Here is a 19,868-nt window from a genome sequence, read left to right on the forward strand (position 1 = left end):
TTTATTTCTGTCATCTAGATAACTCTTTTGCCTTTTGGTGTAATAGATTATTTCAATGGTTGGTACATGAAGGAGCTTGTTTTTGCTTTTGTTTATCTAATGTTTTCTCTGTTTAATTCTATGTGCCTTTCACATATTGTATTTTGATCCCATTCATTCCCTGTGCCTTTGAATCTGCTTTCTGCCCTCACCCCCTACAAACTAAACAAAATTCAAGAAAAAGGAAGAAAATAAAAAAAAAATACGGACAAAATTAAAAAGTGTCATCATGAAAGCTACAGTGCCACTCAACAAGCCACGCCCTGCACCCCCTTGTCCATGCATCTCTGCTTGCAAGTGTCATTGCAAAGAGTCACTGGTCTGGCTCAAGGCCCCTGTTCTGTACTGCATAGTCCACGCTGGGCCCCCACTAGGAATCTTCATGGTCGTCCCGCTGCTGCCCAGAGTTGTGGAGTTCCTGCAGCTTTGGGTCTGTGGGTCAGGTCCCTTCGCATGCTCCAGCAGATCATACACGGGGTGGATGTTGGGACAGGGCATGTCATAACCCTGGGTCTGGGCCTGGCTGTAGGGTTGACCCACAAGATGGGCAATGAAGACCGCTCGCCCACGGTCACAGTTTCGGGGCTGACCCACCCACACCTGCTTACAAGGTTGGCTTTGTTGTGCTGCCCTGCAGAGGTGTGGGCCTGCTCTCTCATCGAGCGCTGCAGCTGATGGGGGTCAGGGATGGCTCTCCCACTCTTATGACCACAGGGCCAGTTCTCCCACTGCCTCCAATGTTAATAGGCTGAGAGGAGAGTATTTTTCCCCGTCCCAGGCTGCCATAAGACAGATAGGTAATGGGGACAGCTTTTCCATGGTCACAATTTTGGGTTGTTTTTTATTTAGGGGTCTTTAGGGAAAGCAGTCAGGAACGTTTGAATCTCTGTATCACCTTGCCGAGTTTTGAATATCATGGAGATTATTTCCTATTTCTTTATATTAATAGTGATTCTAATGAATTGTATTAAAAATGTGGTCATCATATGGAAGTATGTGATCTTACCTATCGTTCAGTACATAAAAATTATATGAAGTATAGGTTTTACTTATAATTGCTATTTTCAAGTTACTATACCTTTATAGGGAACCATAAAAAATACATAAAATTATATTAGTATAGCTCTAAGAATTTACAGAGATGTCGAAAAAAGCATTCCTGTTCCAAATTGATACCTTTGAAACTAACACTCAAACTAAGACAGAGCAAGAAAGCTCCCATTGTAGTGTGACTAGAGGCAGACAAAATGGTGCTGTAGTGAGTTCTGAAGATGAAAACAGGGTACAAACAGCGCATACAGCAAAGGCCATTAATGTAAATGGTTTGACGTATAGCAAACCAGCTTTTATTATGGATAAGGAATGTTCTTGAGTAATTTATTTTCGTTTAAATAGTTCATGTTTGCATTACAGAGTTTCATGGAAGCCCCCCCCCCCCTTCTTTCTCTTTCAGACACAGAAACAAGTGAAAAAATACAAGGAAGTGGAATACTTGAGTTATTTGCAAATCTGTTGACGCCACAGTCTTCCTGCACAGCCAAAGTAGCCAACATCATAGCAGAAGTAGCCAAAAACGGTGAGGTTTTCATCCAGAATTTTCTACTCGGAACATCTTCAGTTTTACACCTTGCTTGCCAGTATGTTTTACTGTGTTTTGATTTCATAGAGTAGACTTTTTCTACTTCTTCTTTCTTTGACTTTGTTACTATTGTAGATGACTCTCGCAGTTATTTTCTGTATATGTGTGCACTTATTCAGAGTAGAATAAAGGGAAGCTATTTGTCTCCATTGTTCTCCTATCCTTTCTTAGATTAGGTCGGAGAGATTTGTGTCACTTGCTTGTCCGTCTCAGGGAGCTGGGTTTTCTGCTCTGTGTTGGTTGCTGGTGTACCCACAGAGCCTACTGCTTTTCTCCCCCCGCCCCTCAGTTTTGCATGTTTTCAGCTGACAATTGATAGCAACAGTACAGTTACGATGTATGGAAAGCAGATATTCTGTCTTCCACTCTTGCTTTCATAGAAAACAATTATGTTTTCAGTTCTCTACTGAAAGCCCTTTGGGGAAGAAAAATAATATAAATTATATAATACTCAATTGTGTTATATATATATATATATAATGACAGATTCCTTGGAAGAAATATTCCAGGAGCATTTTACATAATTTTTACATGATTTTAATTTAGTCAGTTTTGGCAAACACCAAACAAATAAGTAAAGCAATTTTTAAGCATAAGGGAGACTCTCATAGTTATAATATTTAGTATGTTTTAGTTGGACAGAATTTGGTATTATGCCTTTTATTCTAATATGTTTTTTTAGATCAATACTTTTCACAGGAAATTTAAAAATTTCTGATTTCATTTGAGTAATTACCATGCTAATTGATTTTGCAAAGAACTGTTGTTTGAGCTGGGAAAACAATGTATGTACATTTATGTAAATTACCAAAATGGAACTGGCACAAAACACTTCCCTTATTTAAAGCTCATCAGAATGCCTTTCAAGTGTCAGTGAGCTTCTGTATTGGTAAATCACATTTGATTGTCTACTGAAAACTGGTTCTCTATGATTTATATGCCATCATCTAAGATACTGACCTGGCTTGAAAATGGAGCCTCCCAGGATGCTATTTGTTAACTTAAACTCTTTTTATACAAAGCAGCTTGGGTTTTTAAGATAAGTAATTTATTTTTAATCTCATCAGAGTCCAGTGTAGATTTTGAGAATTCAGAAGACAGGCTTAATTTTTGATCATAAGCCCTCTTTTTTCTTATAACATGCATTCTGTATACTCATGGTAGTTCTGCTAGCAGAGGTTTCCTCTAAGGTGCCATGGAGGCTGCTGGCTGAGTCCTAAAGACAGAGCAGAATGCTGAGCATCACACTCTCAGTCAGGCTAATGAAAGGTGTATTCCTCTACTAGTGAGAATAATGGGCATATTTGCATGGTTATTGCTCAATAACCTCATTGTTTTCTTTTTTTAAATAAAAATCCATATTTTACTCTTTTAAGTTTCATATTTAAACAATATTCAATGAAATTATCTCAGCTGTTGTAAGCTAGGTAGAGCTCGGTGAAAAAGAAATGGACACCTGTCTTTAATTGATTGCATGTTAATTTAACAGTTGAGATCTATAGATATTTCTGAAATAAGCATCAATGTGAAAGGAAGCCCATGAGAAAGTGGACGATGTTGTCTCCTTAATTCATGGGTATCTATAACATAACTCTTTTTTCTTAGGATATTCTGCATTATTAAAACTGTTGATGAAAAATTTAGAGGTTAGCTTTTGAAGTAGAACAGTAATCTCAACCGTGGGAGTTTAAATTGCAGGAAGAGATGCAGTAGGCATGAAACCCTTCAGGCGGAGGGTCTGCCTCTGTCACAGCTATCAAAAAAGGTAATGTTTTGAGAATTTTTCAATTAAGAAAAAGAGAAAGATTGTTTATGAGGATACACATGGGCTCTTTGGAACCAAAACAAACTGCGGAGTGGACCCTCTTGAAAGTGGGAGTGAAATGTTTGTCATTTGTTAGTAAGATGTTTTACCGTGAAGAACCAGCTCTTTGTTCATCAGCACATTCTGATAGTAAGTCAGGTCTGAAAGGTTAACGCGAATACCGGATTTTGGAGAATTTTCATCAACTGCCTTTCTTTACTGTAATGGTGTCACTGAGAGTCAGTAAACAGAGAACGGTAAGCTATAAAGATGAGGGAAAAACAGATTTGAATGACAAGAAAGCACAATTTTTGCTGGCTAGACCTGTGAATGTGTACATGTAAAAAGAGCAGAGATGAGTGACCCTTAAAATGGGTGTTAATAAAGAATAAGAATAGAGATGAGGAATTCAGGATTCCTCTAGGCCTTAGCAATTGAAAACCTTTAAAAATGATTCATTGGAACATTTGTTTTTAACTTTGAACTTTCAGAGTGCCTAGAGTAATAATTGGACTGTTTGATAGCTTGGTTTATAGCCTATCTGTCCTTTCATTATCACGTTCTCTGGAAGAACACACCCACCACCACATACTGTTTCTAAACACACCAGTCATTCTCAGAAGACAGTGACAGCTTTAGCTGTGATAAAAGTTAATTAAAGATACTATTGGTTTGTGGTGGAGACCGACAACAATGGATAATACAATACTGTTCATTTTTGTGCACTTGTTTCCCTCATCAGGTGTATAATGGTGTTGTAGCAGTGGACTTTTGAACAGAAATGTGCTCTTCAAATAGTTTGCTTTGAATATTTCAATAGTACGTGTTTATTTTATTATGGGAGATGATGTATGTAAAATACGTATCTTTCACAGTCTAATTAAGTGTGTCTCTCCTTTTCAGAATTTATGCGAATTCCATGTGTAGATGCCGGATTGATTTCACCACTGGTGCAGCTGTTAAATAGCAAAGACCAGGAAGTGCTGCTTCAGACTGGCAGGGCGCTAGGAAACATATGCTACGATAGCCGTAAGTGTTAAGACCGTGGGAATACGTCTGTCATTTTTTTTTTTAATTATGATTTTCAGATTAGTTTCAATTTGTTGTTAGGACTGAGTTTTCTAGATGGGCCAGTAATCTTTGGCTCTGCTTATATTGCAGAACTGATAAGAATATGATGACCCAACTTTCTAACTCTGACATTATAGGAAGTAAATTACCCTGTTTTCACAGGAGGTATTTCCTAAGTAAAATACATTACTAAAACTGAGACATTTACGTTTAGTAAAAATCCACTTACACATCTTTAAATTAGGCCTTACGAAGTATTATCTAAAATGAAAATACTTAAAGTTTAATGAATCGCCATTCAATAAAACCATTCATAAAAACCATCATCTCTAAAGCTAGAGAGGCCCACTGCATTTGCACTGGCTCCATTCCAGTTTGTTACGTCATCGCCATCCTTACCACTTCCTGGAGCACAGTTCTAGACAGAGTGAGCAAGAATCTGTGTGCTGAGTTACTGCAAGCAACTGCAGTTTCTACTTCTCGTCTCACATAGGCAGGAATCCTCTGAGTTTAAAGCTGGATGTCGTGACAGAGGCAGGAGGTTCATGAGTTCAAGGCCAACCTGATCTATACAGCAAGCACTTACTTCAACAGACAAAACCAGAGACTTTCGGTATATTAAAATTAACTAGGCATATTTCAGTTTTCCATAGATTTTTATTTTCTGAAACAGAAAACCAAATACTTATTCAAATTTATACCACCTAAAAATTCAGTTATATTTCTACAGCTGGCGTAATTTTGCCACATTTTCCCTGTTGAGTCCATTCCTCAAGTGAGTTAGTTGTATTTTACTGTGAACACTAAATATTTGGCTTTTTAAAATATATAACAGAGACTGCTATAAAATGTGATTTATATCTATGAAGCAGATAGAGTGAAAGTATATACACATTTATTGCAGAACAGAAAGAAACCCTAGTTATTAGCTGTAATTGTTCTGTAGCATTAGCCCCGTTATTTGCGTTCATTGCTCTTTATTGTGTGTGATGATGTCCAGGACATCTTAAAGTCAAATTTAGCTTCCATTTTCCAATCCTTGATGTTGCATATGAAGTTTCGTGTGTTCTGCTCTGTTCTTATTCTCTGTATCTTAAGGCATTAGCTTTATTTACAAAACGCTAGTTCTTCGTGTTTGTAATTTTGCAGCGTGTGTGTGTGTGTGCATGTTTGTGTGTGTGTATATATGCATGTGTGTGTGTGCACGTGTGTGTGGCTTTTATTTGGCACCGTAGATTGTGACCTCAGCTCTCAAAAATTATTCATTTAAATAGAAATTATTTTATCCATACTCAGGAAGACAAGCGGCACACAGTGGCAGCTACAGGATGGGTTATGCACCTGCGGAGGGCTGTGTTTCGGGGTTTGCATTCCTACTCTTGTGTGTGTGCTGAAGAATTTAAAGCTTCCAGAAGTATTCTGAAATTATTCAGCTTAATTATTCTTGAATAATTTTTTCCTTCAAACATGGGAGTTATTTCCTATTGTGACTCTTTTGTCCTGGAGTTTCACTTTGTAATGACGAAGTTGAAGATGCTCTGGGATCTCTCGCCTGGCTCTCCTATGGTTTCTATGCACACACCGTCATTTATTTCCTGTGAATTCTAAAGAACCTTGAAGTCAGGGTGGAAAATGTCAAAATAATAAGGCTGTAGTCTGATAGAACTGGAGTTCACTGTGATAGTATATACAGTCTGTTCCTTTGTCTTGTGTAATAGAAGGTAGAACATTTTACTGGCATGCTTCAGGCTGTGACATTAATGTTTTTCATTTATGTAGAAACATTTGTAACTACTTCATCCTTTGAGGACTTTAGTGGAAATTATACTTAAATCGATAACTGAATATCGTGACTGCTCAGCACTGGCTAAGAAAAATGAAGGTGGCCGTCTTCCAAAATAAACATAAGTGATTTAGTACTGTAAATCATGTGACAATGTATTCGTTGTACTGTGTTTGCCTACCTTCTAATTCTTTTATTTTAAATTAAATTTATGCCAACTTCTTAGTGCTTCCTCCAGAATTATTCTAGAAAAACTAGGGTTTACACTTAAATTCTAAGTTATGAGAGTATAATTCAGTACTATTTAATTATTTGTGAATTTATTTGAAATGCAGTGATTATTTTTTAATTTGTGATAATTAGAATTTTAAGAAACCTGAAAGGGTTCCCCGAAAAAGATTATAATGGCTTCTATTTTACCTAACCAATCATTCCCCCTTTATTAAGAAAATGATCCTTTTTTTGAGAGAGAACAGAAAATATTACATATTAGTAAATTTCAGAGACATGCTTCTTTAAAATACAGCATATTTTAAAGTTACCAAATTTAACCTGTCAGACCAATTAGGTGAGTTGTATTAGGTGCTCCAGATGAATATGTTTTTAGTATTCAGGGCAGTAGTAGGTGTGCGGTAGATGGGAAACCAGCATTTACAGAGGTTACTGTAAGCAACTCACTGTTGGAGAAAAACTGAGGTGTGTGTGTGTGTGTGTGTGTGTGTGTGTGTGCACGCACACGCACGTGTGATAGACATTTGTTAACATACCTTAGCTAACAGCTTATTTGAAAGAAATAACCATAAAATTCATGGAACTCTAACAAAGAAGTAGGTCAGGCTTCAGATTTAGTCCCAGCCTTGTCAGTTCCCATTATAGGTGCTCTCCCTAAATGGAAAGAAACGTCCTTATGTAACCCCACACCAGGAAACAGCCGACACGTCTAACAAACGGATGAACCTTTTGAATCCATCTCCCTTTTGTATGTGGAAGTGGGAAAAAAAAAAACACCAAATGGGAACATTTCTCACTTAAAATTGTTGAGATTGTTCCTTCCATATAGCCTCCAAGGCATTTCATTATGGATTCTTTTTTCAAAGCATCCAAATAGACTTTTGATGCAAGCAACATTTTAAAATTTGTGTGCCAGAGTAACCATTTTTGAGAAGTTTGACATCTTTTAAAGAAGACGGAAAAATTATACTTCAGTTCAGAAGGAGATCAGCAAAGCTGTGTGCATTTTAGAACCTGCTCAAGAATGCTGTTTTAAACAGAAAAGTAGTAGTATATTTCAGAAATGTGTGCACAGCTCCTTCAAGGCTGATATTTAAAATCTAAGAGAATGATTGCCTTACTTGGATTTTTTTGTAACATTCCTTATTTCCATTGCTTCTTTACATTTATATAGAACTACAAATATTTAAAATTTCTGATGTGATTGTGTATTCCTACAGCTCTCAAGGTCCACAGTAATGTCTCATCTGCATTTGTCAGGGATACATTGGTTATTGGAGACTTGAGTTGCTGTTTGTTGATATTATTGCTTGAGTTCAGGAAGTAGCATTTGATATGCTAGTTAAAAGATATGACTAGGGGCTAGCAGAAATTGATTATATAATATTAAATACATATCCTTTTTATATAAAGAGCAAGATTAACACATTAATCAAAATTTAAAATTAAATATGCTATATAGTAATAAAACAGTACTTGCTATTATATAATCCTATTATAATGTTAAGCATATTTAAGAGTCTTACATGATGTACAGCCTCACTAACACAGAAAATTATAGTCCCACTTCCTGAATGAATGAAATAGCCAAAATGAGTTAGAATTCAGGCTTGCCAAAGGTATTGTTTGCAAAGTGAAATAAATACTGCTTATTTAATCAACTTCAAGTATACCAAAAAATTAGTCAAATACACACATGTATCCATTTGTATGTTAATGATTCTTAATGTGTTACATGACTGACTGATGTGTAGATAGGGGCGTGTAGCATACATATAAATGTGCAGAGGTAGACTTTAGGTGTTTTTCTCTACAGGGATCCTGATTACCTTGAGACAGTTTTTCTTCCTGAACCAAATTCTTGCTGTTTAGACTAGGCTTGTTAGGCAGTGAGCTGCCAGCATCCAGCTGTCTCCATCCCACAATGCCAGAGTCACAGGCACCTGTAGCCATGCTCTGCTTTTTCAGTGGGCCTTGGGGATTGGCAATCAGGACCTCTTGCTTACTAGGCCATCTCCCCTGCTCCACTGTTATATTATTTTTATATTCAGACCAAATAATCTCATTTTAACTGCAAATGCAGAGAAATAATAATAGGTAGAAATGTTTTATTCTGAAAGTTGGTTAGATGAATATAGGGTAGAAATGCTTTGAAATTATGCAGGTAATCAATATTTACACCAGCTCTGTCAAATAGAGTTATTTATGCTGGCCCTTGGAAATATTTATGTCCGTGATCAATTAGATTATTTGTTGCTGGGATCCAGTCTCAGCTCGGGTTCTGGGTCTTGAGGCAGGAAATGGAAGCTGGTGGAAGGAAAACTTCTGACCACCAAGTGGATTGTACTCAAGTGGTCCTGAGTAGCTCAAGCCATTTTTATTTATATTTAAACAGAGTTTTGTTTTTTTTTTAACCAGGGTTACATGAACAGTTTTATTATTGGCTTCTATTTTTTACTTTAAGGAATATATCATGATCATTATGAAAGCCCCCATTGTTCTCTTTATGCTTCCCAATACACGTTCTCACCCCCTGCAGACCCTTACTCTAGATAAAGAGTTCGGGATCTTTGCTGGCTTAACTAAATATCAAGCCAAACACATCCTGTTCTTGTAACACTTACCTCAGCTGGCAGCTACTTGCTGTTACAAAGTTAAAAGTAATAGAGGAGGGCACAGTGCTTTAAAGATAGCATTATTCAAACCCAGACAATTCTTTCATGTCTGTAAGATACATTTTTATACAGTTCCCTTTCTACAAGAGGGTCCCATGTCTCAATCTCTCTGTAAAGGCAGACTCTGAGGAAGCACTTTTTTCCCATCTCACTTGCTCCGGAAACCCATTGAGCAGGTACCATCATATGCTGATCAGAAACTAGACAGCACTGTTCCCCACAATTTGGTTACAATGTTAGAGGGTTTTGTTGCCTTTTCTTCTTCTTCAATATTTACTTTTAGAAGAAATAGAACTATCAGCTAGTAGCATACAAATAAGATTCTTCAACTTTAATCAGTTTGTCTTATCTTAAAACTCAACTTACTATCAAAGTATGTCATTTATACAAGAATGGATAACATTTGCAGTGAAACTTTTAGATTTTTATTAGGACTTTTTTTACATGACATACTTCATAAAGATGTCCTGTGTGGATTTCAGTAGATGCTATCTTATAGTTCTTTTAAGCTCTAGAAAACATGGATGAAAAAGAGCCATGGTGTAAATATGATAGAGAAAAATAACATGAGCAAAAGTAGACACCTTGAGGCTGATTACAGAACATACTAAGTATGTGTTGAGTATTTCCCACGGCGACGATGAGAGAGAGCACGAGTCCCACTGTTTTTAAATAGGTCCAATAGTGCATTCTAGGTAAGGAGAATTATTTAAAAACGATACATAAGTATACAAAAGTTTAATATGCCCCTGGAAGGCAGATAAAGTAAATAGATATATAATTTCAGCTGAGTCATTTACTACATTGCCCTTTAATATATCTGATTTCACTTGTTTCATGAATTAAATAGGATTTATAATTAGTTGTAGTGGGACATAACCTTTGCGCTCCGCACTTCTGAGGCAGAGGCAAGAAGATCTGTGAGTTCAAAGCCAGCCTGGTCTATAAAGCAAGTTCCAGGAGAGCCAGGACTACACAGGGAGGCACTGTCTCACCTTCCATCTCCAAATAAGGTTTATATATGAATTAGAACATATATTATAAACTATTATGCAAAGCAAATAAATACTGTTGTAATTTGCTAAGCAATAATGCAACCTAATATAGTATATGCATTGACATATACTGTAAGCAATAATGCAACCTAATATAGTATATGCATTGACATATACTGTATATTTATAATAAAGATATAAATGACAGGAAGCTTACAAAGAAAGGCAAAGGAAAACCCTGTAGAAAGCAGGAATACACTTGATATGTGAGAATTAAACATGAGCCTCTTGGCAGCCACAGGGAACAAAAATTTGGCTCATATGATTCTTACACTAAAGAGGAATGTTATAATTTTGAAACAGACCTTTGAGTCAAATTTCTAGCAGGGAGTTACTAGGTTAATCCCATGTGCACTTAGTAAGCACATGTAAAAATGCTGGCTGGTGTTAATCTGGTTCCTGATGATGGTTCTGCAGAGTCTGCTCATGTGCTCCATCTAATGACTCTGTGTCACCTTTGACAGAGTCCAGGAAATAATACTGTGTGCTTAGTGTGATCAGTTTTATTTGAGAAATATAGCCCAGATATGTTAAGTTTTGGTGGTTACCTCAATTATGTAATTTAAAACTTTGAATAAATTTTGACTTGTTTTCTACTGGTTTAGCTTTAAACTAAGGTACTTTGTGTGATATGTCCAGATTGTAGTCTCTAGGCAGAAAAAAAACAAGTTTGTCTTTGTGTATTACATCCATTGCCTGTTTGCTAAAAAATCTAATTTGCATTAAAAATGAGTACCAAAAACATTGTAATAATATTATCACACAAATCTACCCAGAGATAAATGACGTAGATCTGTGTGTGTACACACTACATTAAATGTAATAAAGTCTAAATGTAGAATCCTTAGATTTTTACCAGTGTTGATTTCCTGATAGGAATGTTATGCCTGAATCATGTGATATCCCCCTGGGACACAGGAAGAAGTATTCTACAAGAACTTGCTGTGGTTTGGGGGCATTGGAGGGATTGTTTTTCATTTGTGTGAGTGTGTACATACGTGCATGTCTGCATGTGTGTGTACCCATTCCTGTGTGTGTGTGTCTGTATCTCTGGTAGCTTCCTGTGAGTCTCTACATACTTATATAAAAAGCTTAAAACTGCCCCATGTCCAGGAGGTATGCATACTCTCCTGTTCTTCTATGACCAACATTCTTGTTTCTTGGAATGGAAGCTAGTGTTCTCTCTCTCTCTCTCTCTCTCTCTCTCTCTCTCTCTCTCTCTCTCTCTCTCTCTCTCTCTCTCTCCTCCACCCCCGTTATTTTAAGGTATAACCAGAATTAAAACAAAACAAACCCTCAGTGTATCTGCAGCTGATTTTTTCCCTTTCACAGCATCACGCAGCGTGGATGTGGAAGAGGATGTGGGACGGGTTTAGGGAGCTGTTTCTCAGGCCAGCTGTTATGCGGCAGATAAATTTTAATGTGAAGGGAGAGACTAGGGCATTGAACATTTGGTCAGTTCCTGATTAGGATTGTACCAGGTTTAAATAGTATTAAATATTTCAGTAACTGTTTTGTTACACTCTGAAATTCCTGGTCATTAAAATGGTGAGAAACACAAGCTGAGAGAATTTTTACTGTTAATAAACATATCAAAATAAACGAGGGTGTTTGTCCATGCTTGATTAAACTCCAGGTAGCACTGTTATAAAGAGCAGCATGTCAGCAAAGAGGTGAAGTAAGATGTTTTTGAGCAAGTGTTTGTAGTTTTACAGATGTGACAGGGGGACTGGCCTGGTGAAAGTTCTGCCTACGACAAAAATCGATGATTGGGGTGGGGGAAGCCAATATGAAACCACGTATGTTCTTCGCTCTTGCTGTTTTTGAGCCTTGGATGCCAGGTTGCTTTCTTGTGCCAGAGTGAAAATGTCTGATGGTTATTAGCTTGACATCTCCTGCAAGATTTAGGTGATGTAGGGAAGTTGCTTTCTAAAGCCCTAGGAAAAGGAGTTTGTGTTTTCGCTCTTTTTACCACTTTCATTTTACCTGCTAAAGCTGAAGTCTCAACTTAAATACAGATTTCCCACTCTGCTTGTTGAAAACCAATTAATACATACTGTCCTCTGTTGTTTTAAATAATGTCATTTTGTAAGTCATCTGTTTATGTGAAGAATTTTTTTTTAGAAAGAATTATTAAATAGTTGTAACTAATATGAGGCTTGCAGTGTTCAGAGTGAGTATTAATCCCAGTAGGCACAGCTTTGATGTACCCACCGGAAGCCCTGCTGTGACCTCATTTTAAACTGCATCTGCGGTACCAGAGCTTAGGGGCATGAGTTTACCTCTTTTCTTCTTGTCCTGATCTGGTATTATATGCATAAATACATGAAAACTTTGATATATCCCTACATAAAGGCATCACTTTAATCTGAATATAATATGCCACAAAATGCAAGTTTTTGCTTTTCATGTGAGTATTTAATGATCATCATGGTTTTATCCTCATGATTCATTTTTATAATTCCACTAATGGAATATTATTTATAACTTTTGCTTTTGTATCTAGTTTTTAATGGATGCTACCTGCACCTGGAACATGAAAAAAAACCCTGCTTTTTGAATTTGAAAAATGATGTTAATATGTTCGGTAGTTTTTCTTTATTTGAAAGCTTAAACAGAAATTTGAGCATGCCTTTCGACCCTAAAAATTCAGTGTTTGGCAATTTTCTTCCCTAGTAGAATTCATAAATATCTATGACATGTCTTTAAAAACAATATAGGTATGTCTGTTATGGACTCAGGAAAATATAGTTTCCTTTGTACTTGGTGAAATTAAATAGTAGTATATGTTGTAAGAGGGGTAGAAAAAAATCCTTCATAAACATGCAGTTCACAACGACAGAGTCTGTGGTTCACAGAACTGACACCTCTCTGAGTGATTCAGCTCATTGACTGCCAGTGTCTTCAAGTGTATGAAAGACCCATTTTTTTTAACAACACTATGTGTTCTCCCTCCTTCTTTTGAGGATATTAGTCACATAATAAAGATTATACTTGAAAAAATTATGGGTTGAGAAAATACATTTATACTGTGGAAGTATGAAATCTAGAATTTGGTTGGGGAGGATGAGATGGGTTGTCTCTATAAGGTAGCCCAGGCTGGCTTCAAGCCCGACATCTTCCTGCCTCAGCCCCCTCCACACTGGGGCTACAGATGCGCTGCCACCGCAGACTGGACTTCCTCTGTGGGAGGATGCTTCTTTGTCATTTATAGGACATTCATCTAAAGTCCAGCTGAGGGTTAGTCACTCCTCACAATCATTAGAATCACAGCACCAAAGGTAGGACACTAAACTAAAGAAGACAGAACCTGTTGAAGCTTCCTGTTTTTCCTCAGCCTTCTATAAACAGAAAAATTAATCTCCACTGAGTCAGATTGAAATCAGAAGCACTGTCATCATCAAAGACACATGTATAGGGTGGCCTCTGGGTGGAGCTGTGTCTCCCGGAGGGTGGAGCACCGGTTTGCCCATGCTGAAAGGGCAGAACTTGCTTTCTTCCTCTGGGCTTTCTTGTTACTCCTGCTTGTTCTCACTTTTTCTCTGCTGAGATTCAGTTACCAGCACCCACACGGCAGCTCACAGTAGTCCAACTTCAGTTCCAGGGCATCTGGCACCCTCATTTGGCACACACAGGCATGGTGAATGTTATAAAACACACACATATAAAAAATAAATAATCTTTATAATTTTATGTGTCAGCTTACTGCGCCACAGACTAAACTGATATTTGGTCACTGCCCTATAGGTAGTTAGGAGTTGGTGCATAGAGTAGCCCCTTCCCCTTATTCATTCATGCTATTGAAGCCCCCATAGAAAAACAAAAACACTGACCCTCCCAGGAAAGTGAGGGGATACCTCCCACAGAATATACTGCTTAGAAGTTGGTCTTTCAGAACTTACTTATTCCTAATATTTTATTTGAAGCATCCAAACATTTATATAATACATACTGATGATATCCTCCCATAAAACAAAGTAGATCAATCTTTTTAAAAATAGAGATTTTCGACATGGTCTAACTAATCCCTGCCAAATATTGCAGATGCAGAGACTGAATCTTGAGAGTTCAGTGTTCAGGATCAGCAACTCCATTAGTGATAACGTTGACTTAACAACCATGTCTCTGGTCCACTGTCTCTGTAACTACTGTATTTGTAGAAGTTGTTATGGACATAGAAATACTCTCATTAAATAAGTACACCTAAGCCTCTGCCTGAACCCTCCAAATGAGAATATAGGAATATGTATGTCCTGAAAATTTTTCTAAAAGTTAATCTTAAAAGAGCATTTGTTCAAACTGTTATAAATTACAAAAATACTGCGCAATTGAATGAAGATGAAGAAAAATCGTATGAGGAAGGAAAACATTATATTTTTAAAAAGCTTCCTTTAAAACTATGTATATAGGCATGCTTACTTAGCTTTATTTGATCCTTTGTCCTTGACATTTTCTCAGTATAGAAGTATATGTAAACATTGTTTGCTTTATTGAGGAAACAAAGGATGTTTTGATTTAATAAAATTCTTAGTAATAATTAAAGTAGTTTAGATAAAAATTTGATGGTTTAACTGTTACTAGTACAGTAAAAAAAAAGTAGGTATACCTCTCAAATTTTCAGATGGATAACTATGACTATATACTATTTCTTCTGCCCCAAAAAGGGTATAGATGATGAAAACTGGAATTATATCACCCTTATAATTGCCCTGGGTATTGTCTTCCTTTCCTAGGATGAAGAGTAAGAATGAAGGCATTTGTACAGCTCTTACTTCAGTCTTAGTCAGCCATAATGAATACTGTTTATCCCCCTTTCGGTTTGCCCCAACTTATTGGCGTGACAGAAGTGAGGATTGTTCATTTTATTTCTGACAACTGTTTTTTTTCTCATATTTAAAGTGAAATGAAATTGAGCTGGACACAGCAATATCTTCTAACATGCCAGTAAGAAATGAAAAGATAGTTTGATCTGGACGGGTTAAGAATCATCATTGAGGGAGGCAGGTAGGCTAACTAACCCTCACTCAGCTCCTGCAAATCCAGTTCCCCAGGCTCATCCCCAACACTGCAGCATACCTGCAGTGGTCTTCCTCTCCTACCCCCAGCCAACTACCTTGACCCCACATACTGTTTTATCCCAGCCCTAAACATCAGCAGCCACTCCCTAGGAACCCACAGGTCACTCTGACCAAGGAAGCAAGTTAGCTAACTGCAGATCTTCACCTCTTCTTTATTCCTCAATACCAGTTCCCATTCGAATCCCAGCTCTGTAGGAGACCTTCTGCTGTGGCCCTTTCTCAATCTCTGTCCCCACTCCCAGGGGACTAAGCAGATCCTGGTGAAATACCTTCTTTTCTTATTCCTGTGGACCCCTGCAGTCCCCTTCCTCCTAGCCCATCCCCATTTGAAGGCATAAATCACAAACAATGCCACACCAGTTTGGGATTATGATTAATAGGGTGGTATTTATTTAAAGGGGAAAAAACTTACAGATCACTGTCCCAGGCAACAGCCCTCTACGCAACCAGGAAAGGAATCTAGTCGCCAGCGGAGCAGGAAGTGAAGAGAGTGAGAAGAGGGAAGTGGCCGCTTTTTTAAAGGGAGAGAGACCACGCCCCAATGGGCTGGTATCTCTCCGGCTATAGGTTGGAGGAGTGGGAGGACCTCCCACAACACCCATTCCTAAGTGTCACCACCCAATACCTAGAACCACATTTTACCAGGAGTCCCCAGTGGACATACCTATCAGGACCCCAGAAGAATCCCTACCAAGCACCTTATAACCACCACCCCCTCCTAAGAACCAGAGAGGGCAACAAAAACCAAAGAAAAAGAACACACACCCCAACAAAGATAAGACCAAATAGCTTGTTGCCAAGACTGTAGGTGCTATCCGCAAACTGACAGAGAAGCCTCATTACTGAAGACAGCACTTCAACATCTCACTGAAAATGTAGCAGTCAAGTTAGTGCCTACCTAGAGCCTTCACCCTGTGTTCCAGCGTCTTTGGGACAGGAAGGTATTCTGCTAGGTAATATTTTTTTTTAAAAAAAAAAAAGCAAATACCAAACCAGCCACAAGCTGTTTGTGTCCTGCCTGGAAGGTATCCTAGCTCAATGATGGTACAAAGCTTGTAGAAGTGACCAACCATGTCTGACTTGACTTGAGACCCACTCCTCCAGATGGAACTCAGATGTTGGATGATAAGAACTTGAGACTAGATAGCCCAGGGACCTAGGATAACACTTAACATTACTGTGTAAACACAAAAAGCTGTAGCAATAAAATGACTCCTCATGACATTCTGCTGTACTCACAGATCAGTGCCTTGCCAGCCGTCATCAGAGAAGCACATTCAGAGACCCGCACAACGCAGAGGGTAGGAGAACTTGGAACACTCCACCCTAACTGGCATGTCTCCATCAAATCCCTCCCATTGGGGCTCAGGGAACCCCGTGAGAGAGGAGAAAGAAAGGGTATAAGCCAGAAGGTACAGAGGACACCATGTTAGCAAGACTGTCTAGTTCATATGAACTCGCAGTGACGGAGGCACTATTATTCACAGGTCCTCTGAGTATGTATTAATGGCTCCAGTTCAGTGTTTCTACAGGATTCCTGAGAGTGCAAAGTCTGATGCTTGTGCCTTCTCTCCGGCTCTTCTCCATCTCTTTGTCCTGTCCATTCCAGTTAGTTTTAGTTTTATTATATTGTGTTTCTTTTTATTATTATCATCCCTTAAAAGCCTGCTTGTTTTCTCATGAGAGTCAATAAGGGAGTTGATCCGGATGGGTGGGAAGACCGAGAGGATATGGGAAAAGTAGAGGGAGAGAAAACCAGAATCATGATATATATTATATGAGAAAAAATAGATTTTCACTAAAAGGAGGGATAAAAAGAAATATATCCATATAATTTCATCTTATTTAGGTCCAATACTATATAATTCTTTGCAATAAGGAAAAGAATTTGTTTTCTGATTGACATGTATTTCTTAAATTCATAAGTAAGTGAAAATCATTACTGTTTTTTCAGAAACTTGCTTCTGATGTTAAAATTGATTGACAACGAACCCTCTAGATAAAAAAGGTGAATTTTAGAGTGAGGCCATCCATTTGCATCATTCTTGCACAGTGGCCCTATTGTCTTTTCATTTCTGAGTTATAAAACGCTTCCTCCATAGTTATTTGTAATATCTTCATTCTAAACTCTTATTTTTTTAGCCCTGGACTTTAAAATCATGTAATTTGTACCATTGGGCTATTTGTAAAGTAATTATGTAATGTATACTACATTTGCAGTGTAATGGGGCTGGAACTTTTTAAAAGATTTGGATAGCTTGGGAATAAATCAGGTGAGCGTTTGGATGCATTTACTTCATACATGGACCTGTAATTCTCCTTGTCTGCAGTGCCTAGGATCTCTTCACTTTATTCTTTAAAATGTTCTAATGTGCAGTAAGTGTATACCGTACTTGTAAATAAACATGAAGGTTGGTTATTTCAGGAGTAAACTGTTAGAGTATCTCATCTCTCTTCCCTGTCTCTCCTTCATGCTTGTTTCTTTGCTTCCCAGCATCCCTGGAAGGCCCTAGAAGATGCTGATCAGATGCTGTTACTGTGCTTTAGACTTTCAGAATTCTGAGCCAAAAGCAACCTCTTATCATTATACATTGCCCCATCTCAGATGATCTGTGACAATACTAAAACAAACACAGATGGCGCTTGCAATCCTCGGACTCAGAAGAAGCCAGACATAAAGGCATATATAACATAGGAATTCGTTTCTAGAAAAGGCCAACTAATCAGTCCTGACGGAAAACTGGTTCCTAGGACCAGAGCCCAAAGGAGAGGCGGCCTGCCAACAGACATAAGCAATCTCTGTAGCTTTGGAACCTGTCCTGGAACTAACTCTTGTAGAACAGGCTGGCCTTGAACACACAGATCCACCTGGCTCTGCTTCCTGAGTGCTGGGATTAAAGGCCTGCACTAACCACCTCCAGGCATGTAATGGTTTCTTGATTATATACAAATATCAAACTTACCAGTTTAAATCCATTTGCAACCTTTATTTCGTTTACTAACTACTATGTCTACTTCAAACTGACAGCCAGGCCTTTTCAAACTTTTGTTTATGTCCATTGTACTTGATCAGGGCTAGGCAGTGAGCGCCTGTCTGTGTCTCCTAAGTTCTGTCAGTTTTTGCTATATATATTTTGAAGCTTTGGGTTTTTTTCAGTTATTAGATGCTTATCTGTTTTGGATTAATCCTTATTGTATTATGTCCCTTTTTTAGTTGTGATCATAATTCATGTTTTAATATGTGATATTTCTGACAGTATAGAGATTAATTTTCATTTGTTTAGTGCTTGTATGGTACAACTTTACCTGCCCTTTAAATACTGTTCAGTCTTCTGCTTCAAGTAGGTGACTGTAGAGGCTTGCTTCTGTTTTGTGTCCAATCTGACTAGCTCTGTCTTCTAAACGAAAGGCTTATTCTTGAAACTGCCCTCTTCCCAGCTGCTTCCTGACACCCGAGCTGTTCTTTGTTTCCTTACCCTCTTACTCTTGTGGATAGCATTTAGTCTCTGGAAACGAACGTACTTTCTTATATACTGGATTGTTAGTATGGAATACAGGTCAAGTCTAATATAGTTAAGAATTGAACTGGCTTTCTTCTGTTCCCTTTCATCTGAAGTTCTCAACCCCATGGGTCGTGATCCCTGTGGGAGCTGAATGACCCTTTAACGGTGTGTCATATTAGATATCCTACAGATCATATAAGATATTTACATTGTGATTCATAATAGTGGCAAAATTACAATTAGGAATTAGCAGTGAATTAATTTTATGGTTGGGTCACCACACACGAGGGCCATAACATTAGGAAGATTGAGAACCACTGCCTTCCATCAACTGAGTCCCAGTTCACACCCACCTAATGGTGTGTTGTCTCCTGGGTCTCAGAATGCCTGTGCTGGAGGACTTTCCCAAGGGTGCCTGCTTTCTCTGCAGCCATTAGCAATTGGTGATGCGCTGTGTCATAGGGATTGTCTTCATGTTCTTGCTGCTCTCCTGGTAGTAGTCAGGTCAGGTTAATATGAATAAACTAGGTAGGGCTTAGTTTGACATCAAGCATTTATTCGGTTTTTCTGAGAAACAGCACACACAAAATTTATTTATAGTTGGTATAATTTTTCCTGACTCATCATAAAAAGTCACTCCTTGTTTTCCTTGAAAAAAGAATTTGTGAGTAATTTAGGATGATTTTGTCTTGGAAGAATTACTTTTAAAAATAAACAGAATTTGAATTATAACGATTAGTGGTAAGAAAGTAAAAGGAACAAATTTGAGGGTTGGTTTCCCTTTAGGAGACACACACAACACATGTTAGGTTCTTTCTGTACATGCACTACAGAGGTGGACACAGCAGGAGAAAAAGAAGCAAGAAGCATTGTGGCTCAGTGTAACTCCTCCTGCTCCCCTCCCAGACCAGCAGACAGACAGGTGTTGAAATGCTGCCTACAGCAAGCTTATCAACATATGGAGACTGTATTTTATTACTTAATAAATCA

The 19,868-nt window shown here is 38.0% G+C and overlaps 1 protein-coding gene across 4 annotated transcripts in view; it reads left to right on the forward strand.

Annotated features, from left to right (window-relative positions):
• Rap1gds1 (Rap1 GTPase-GDP dissociation stimulator 1) overlaps positions 1–19,868 on the forward strand; it is a 112,497-nt gene that overhangs the window by 48,436 nt on the left and 44,193 nt on the right. For all 4 annotated transcript variants that reach the window (XM_075981238.1, XM_075981235.1, XM_075981236.1 and 1 more), the window contains exons 3-4: positions 1,493–1,615; positions 4,386–4,511. In XM_075981238.1, coding sequence (XP_075837353.1) covers positions 1,493–1,615; positions 4,386–4,511 — 249 coding nt within the window. The remainder of the gene's footprint in view (positions 1–1,492; positions 1,616–4,385; positions 4,512–19,868) is intronic.

This window comes from Microtus pennsylvanicus, chromosome 7 (genome assembly GCF_037038515.1).
Source record: "Microtus pennsylvanicus isolate mMicPen1 chromosome 7, mMicPen1.hap1, whole genome shotgun sequence".
Lineage (NCBI taxonomy): Eukaryota > Metazoa > Chordata > Mammalia > Rodentia > Cricetidae > Microtus > Microtus pennsylvanicus.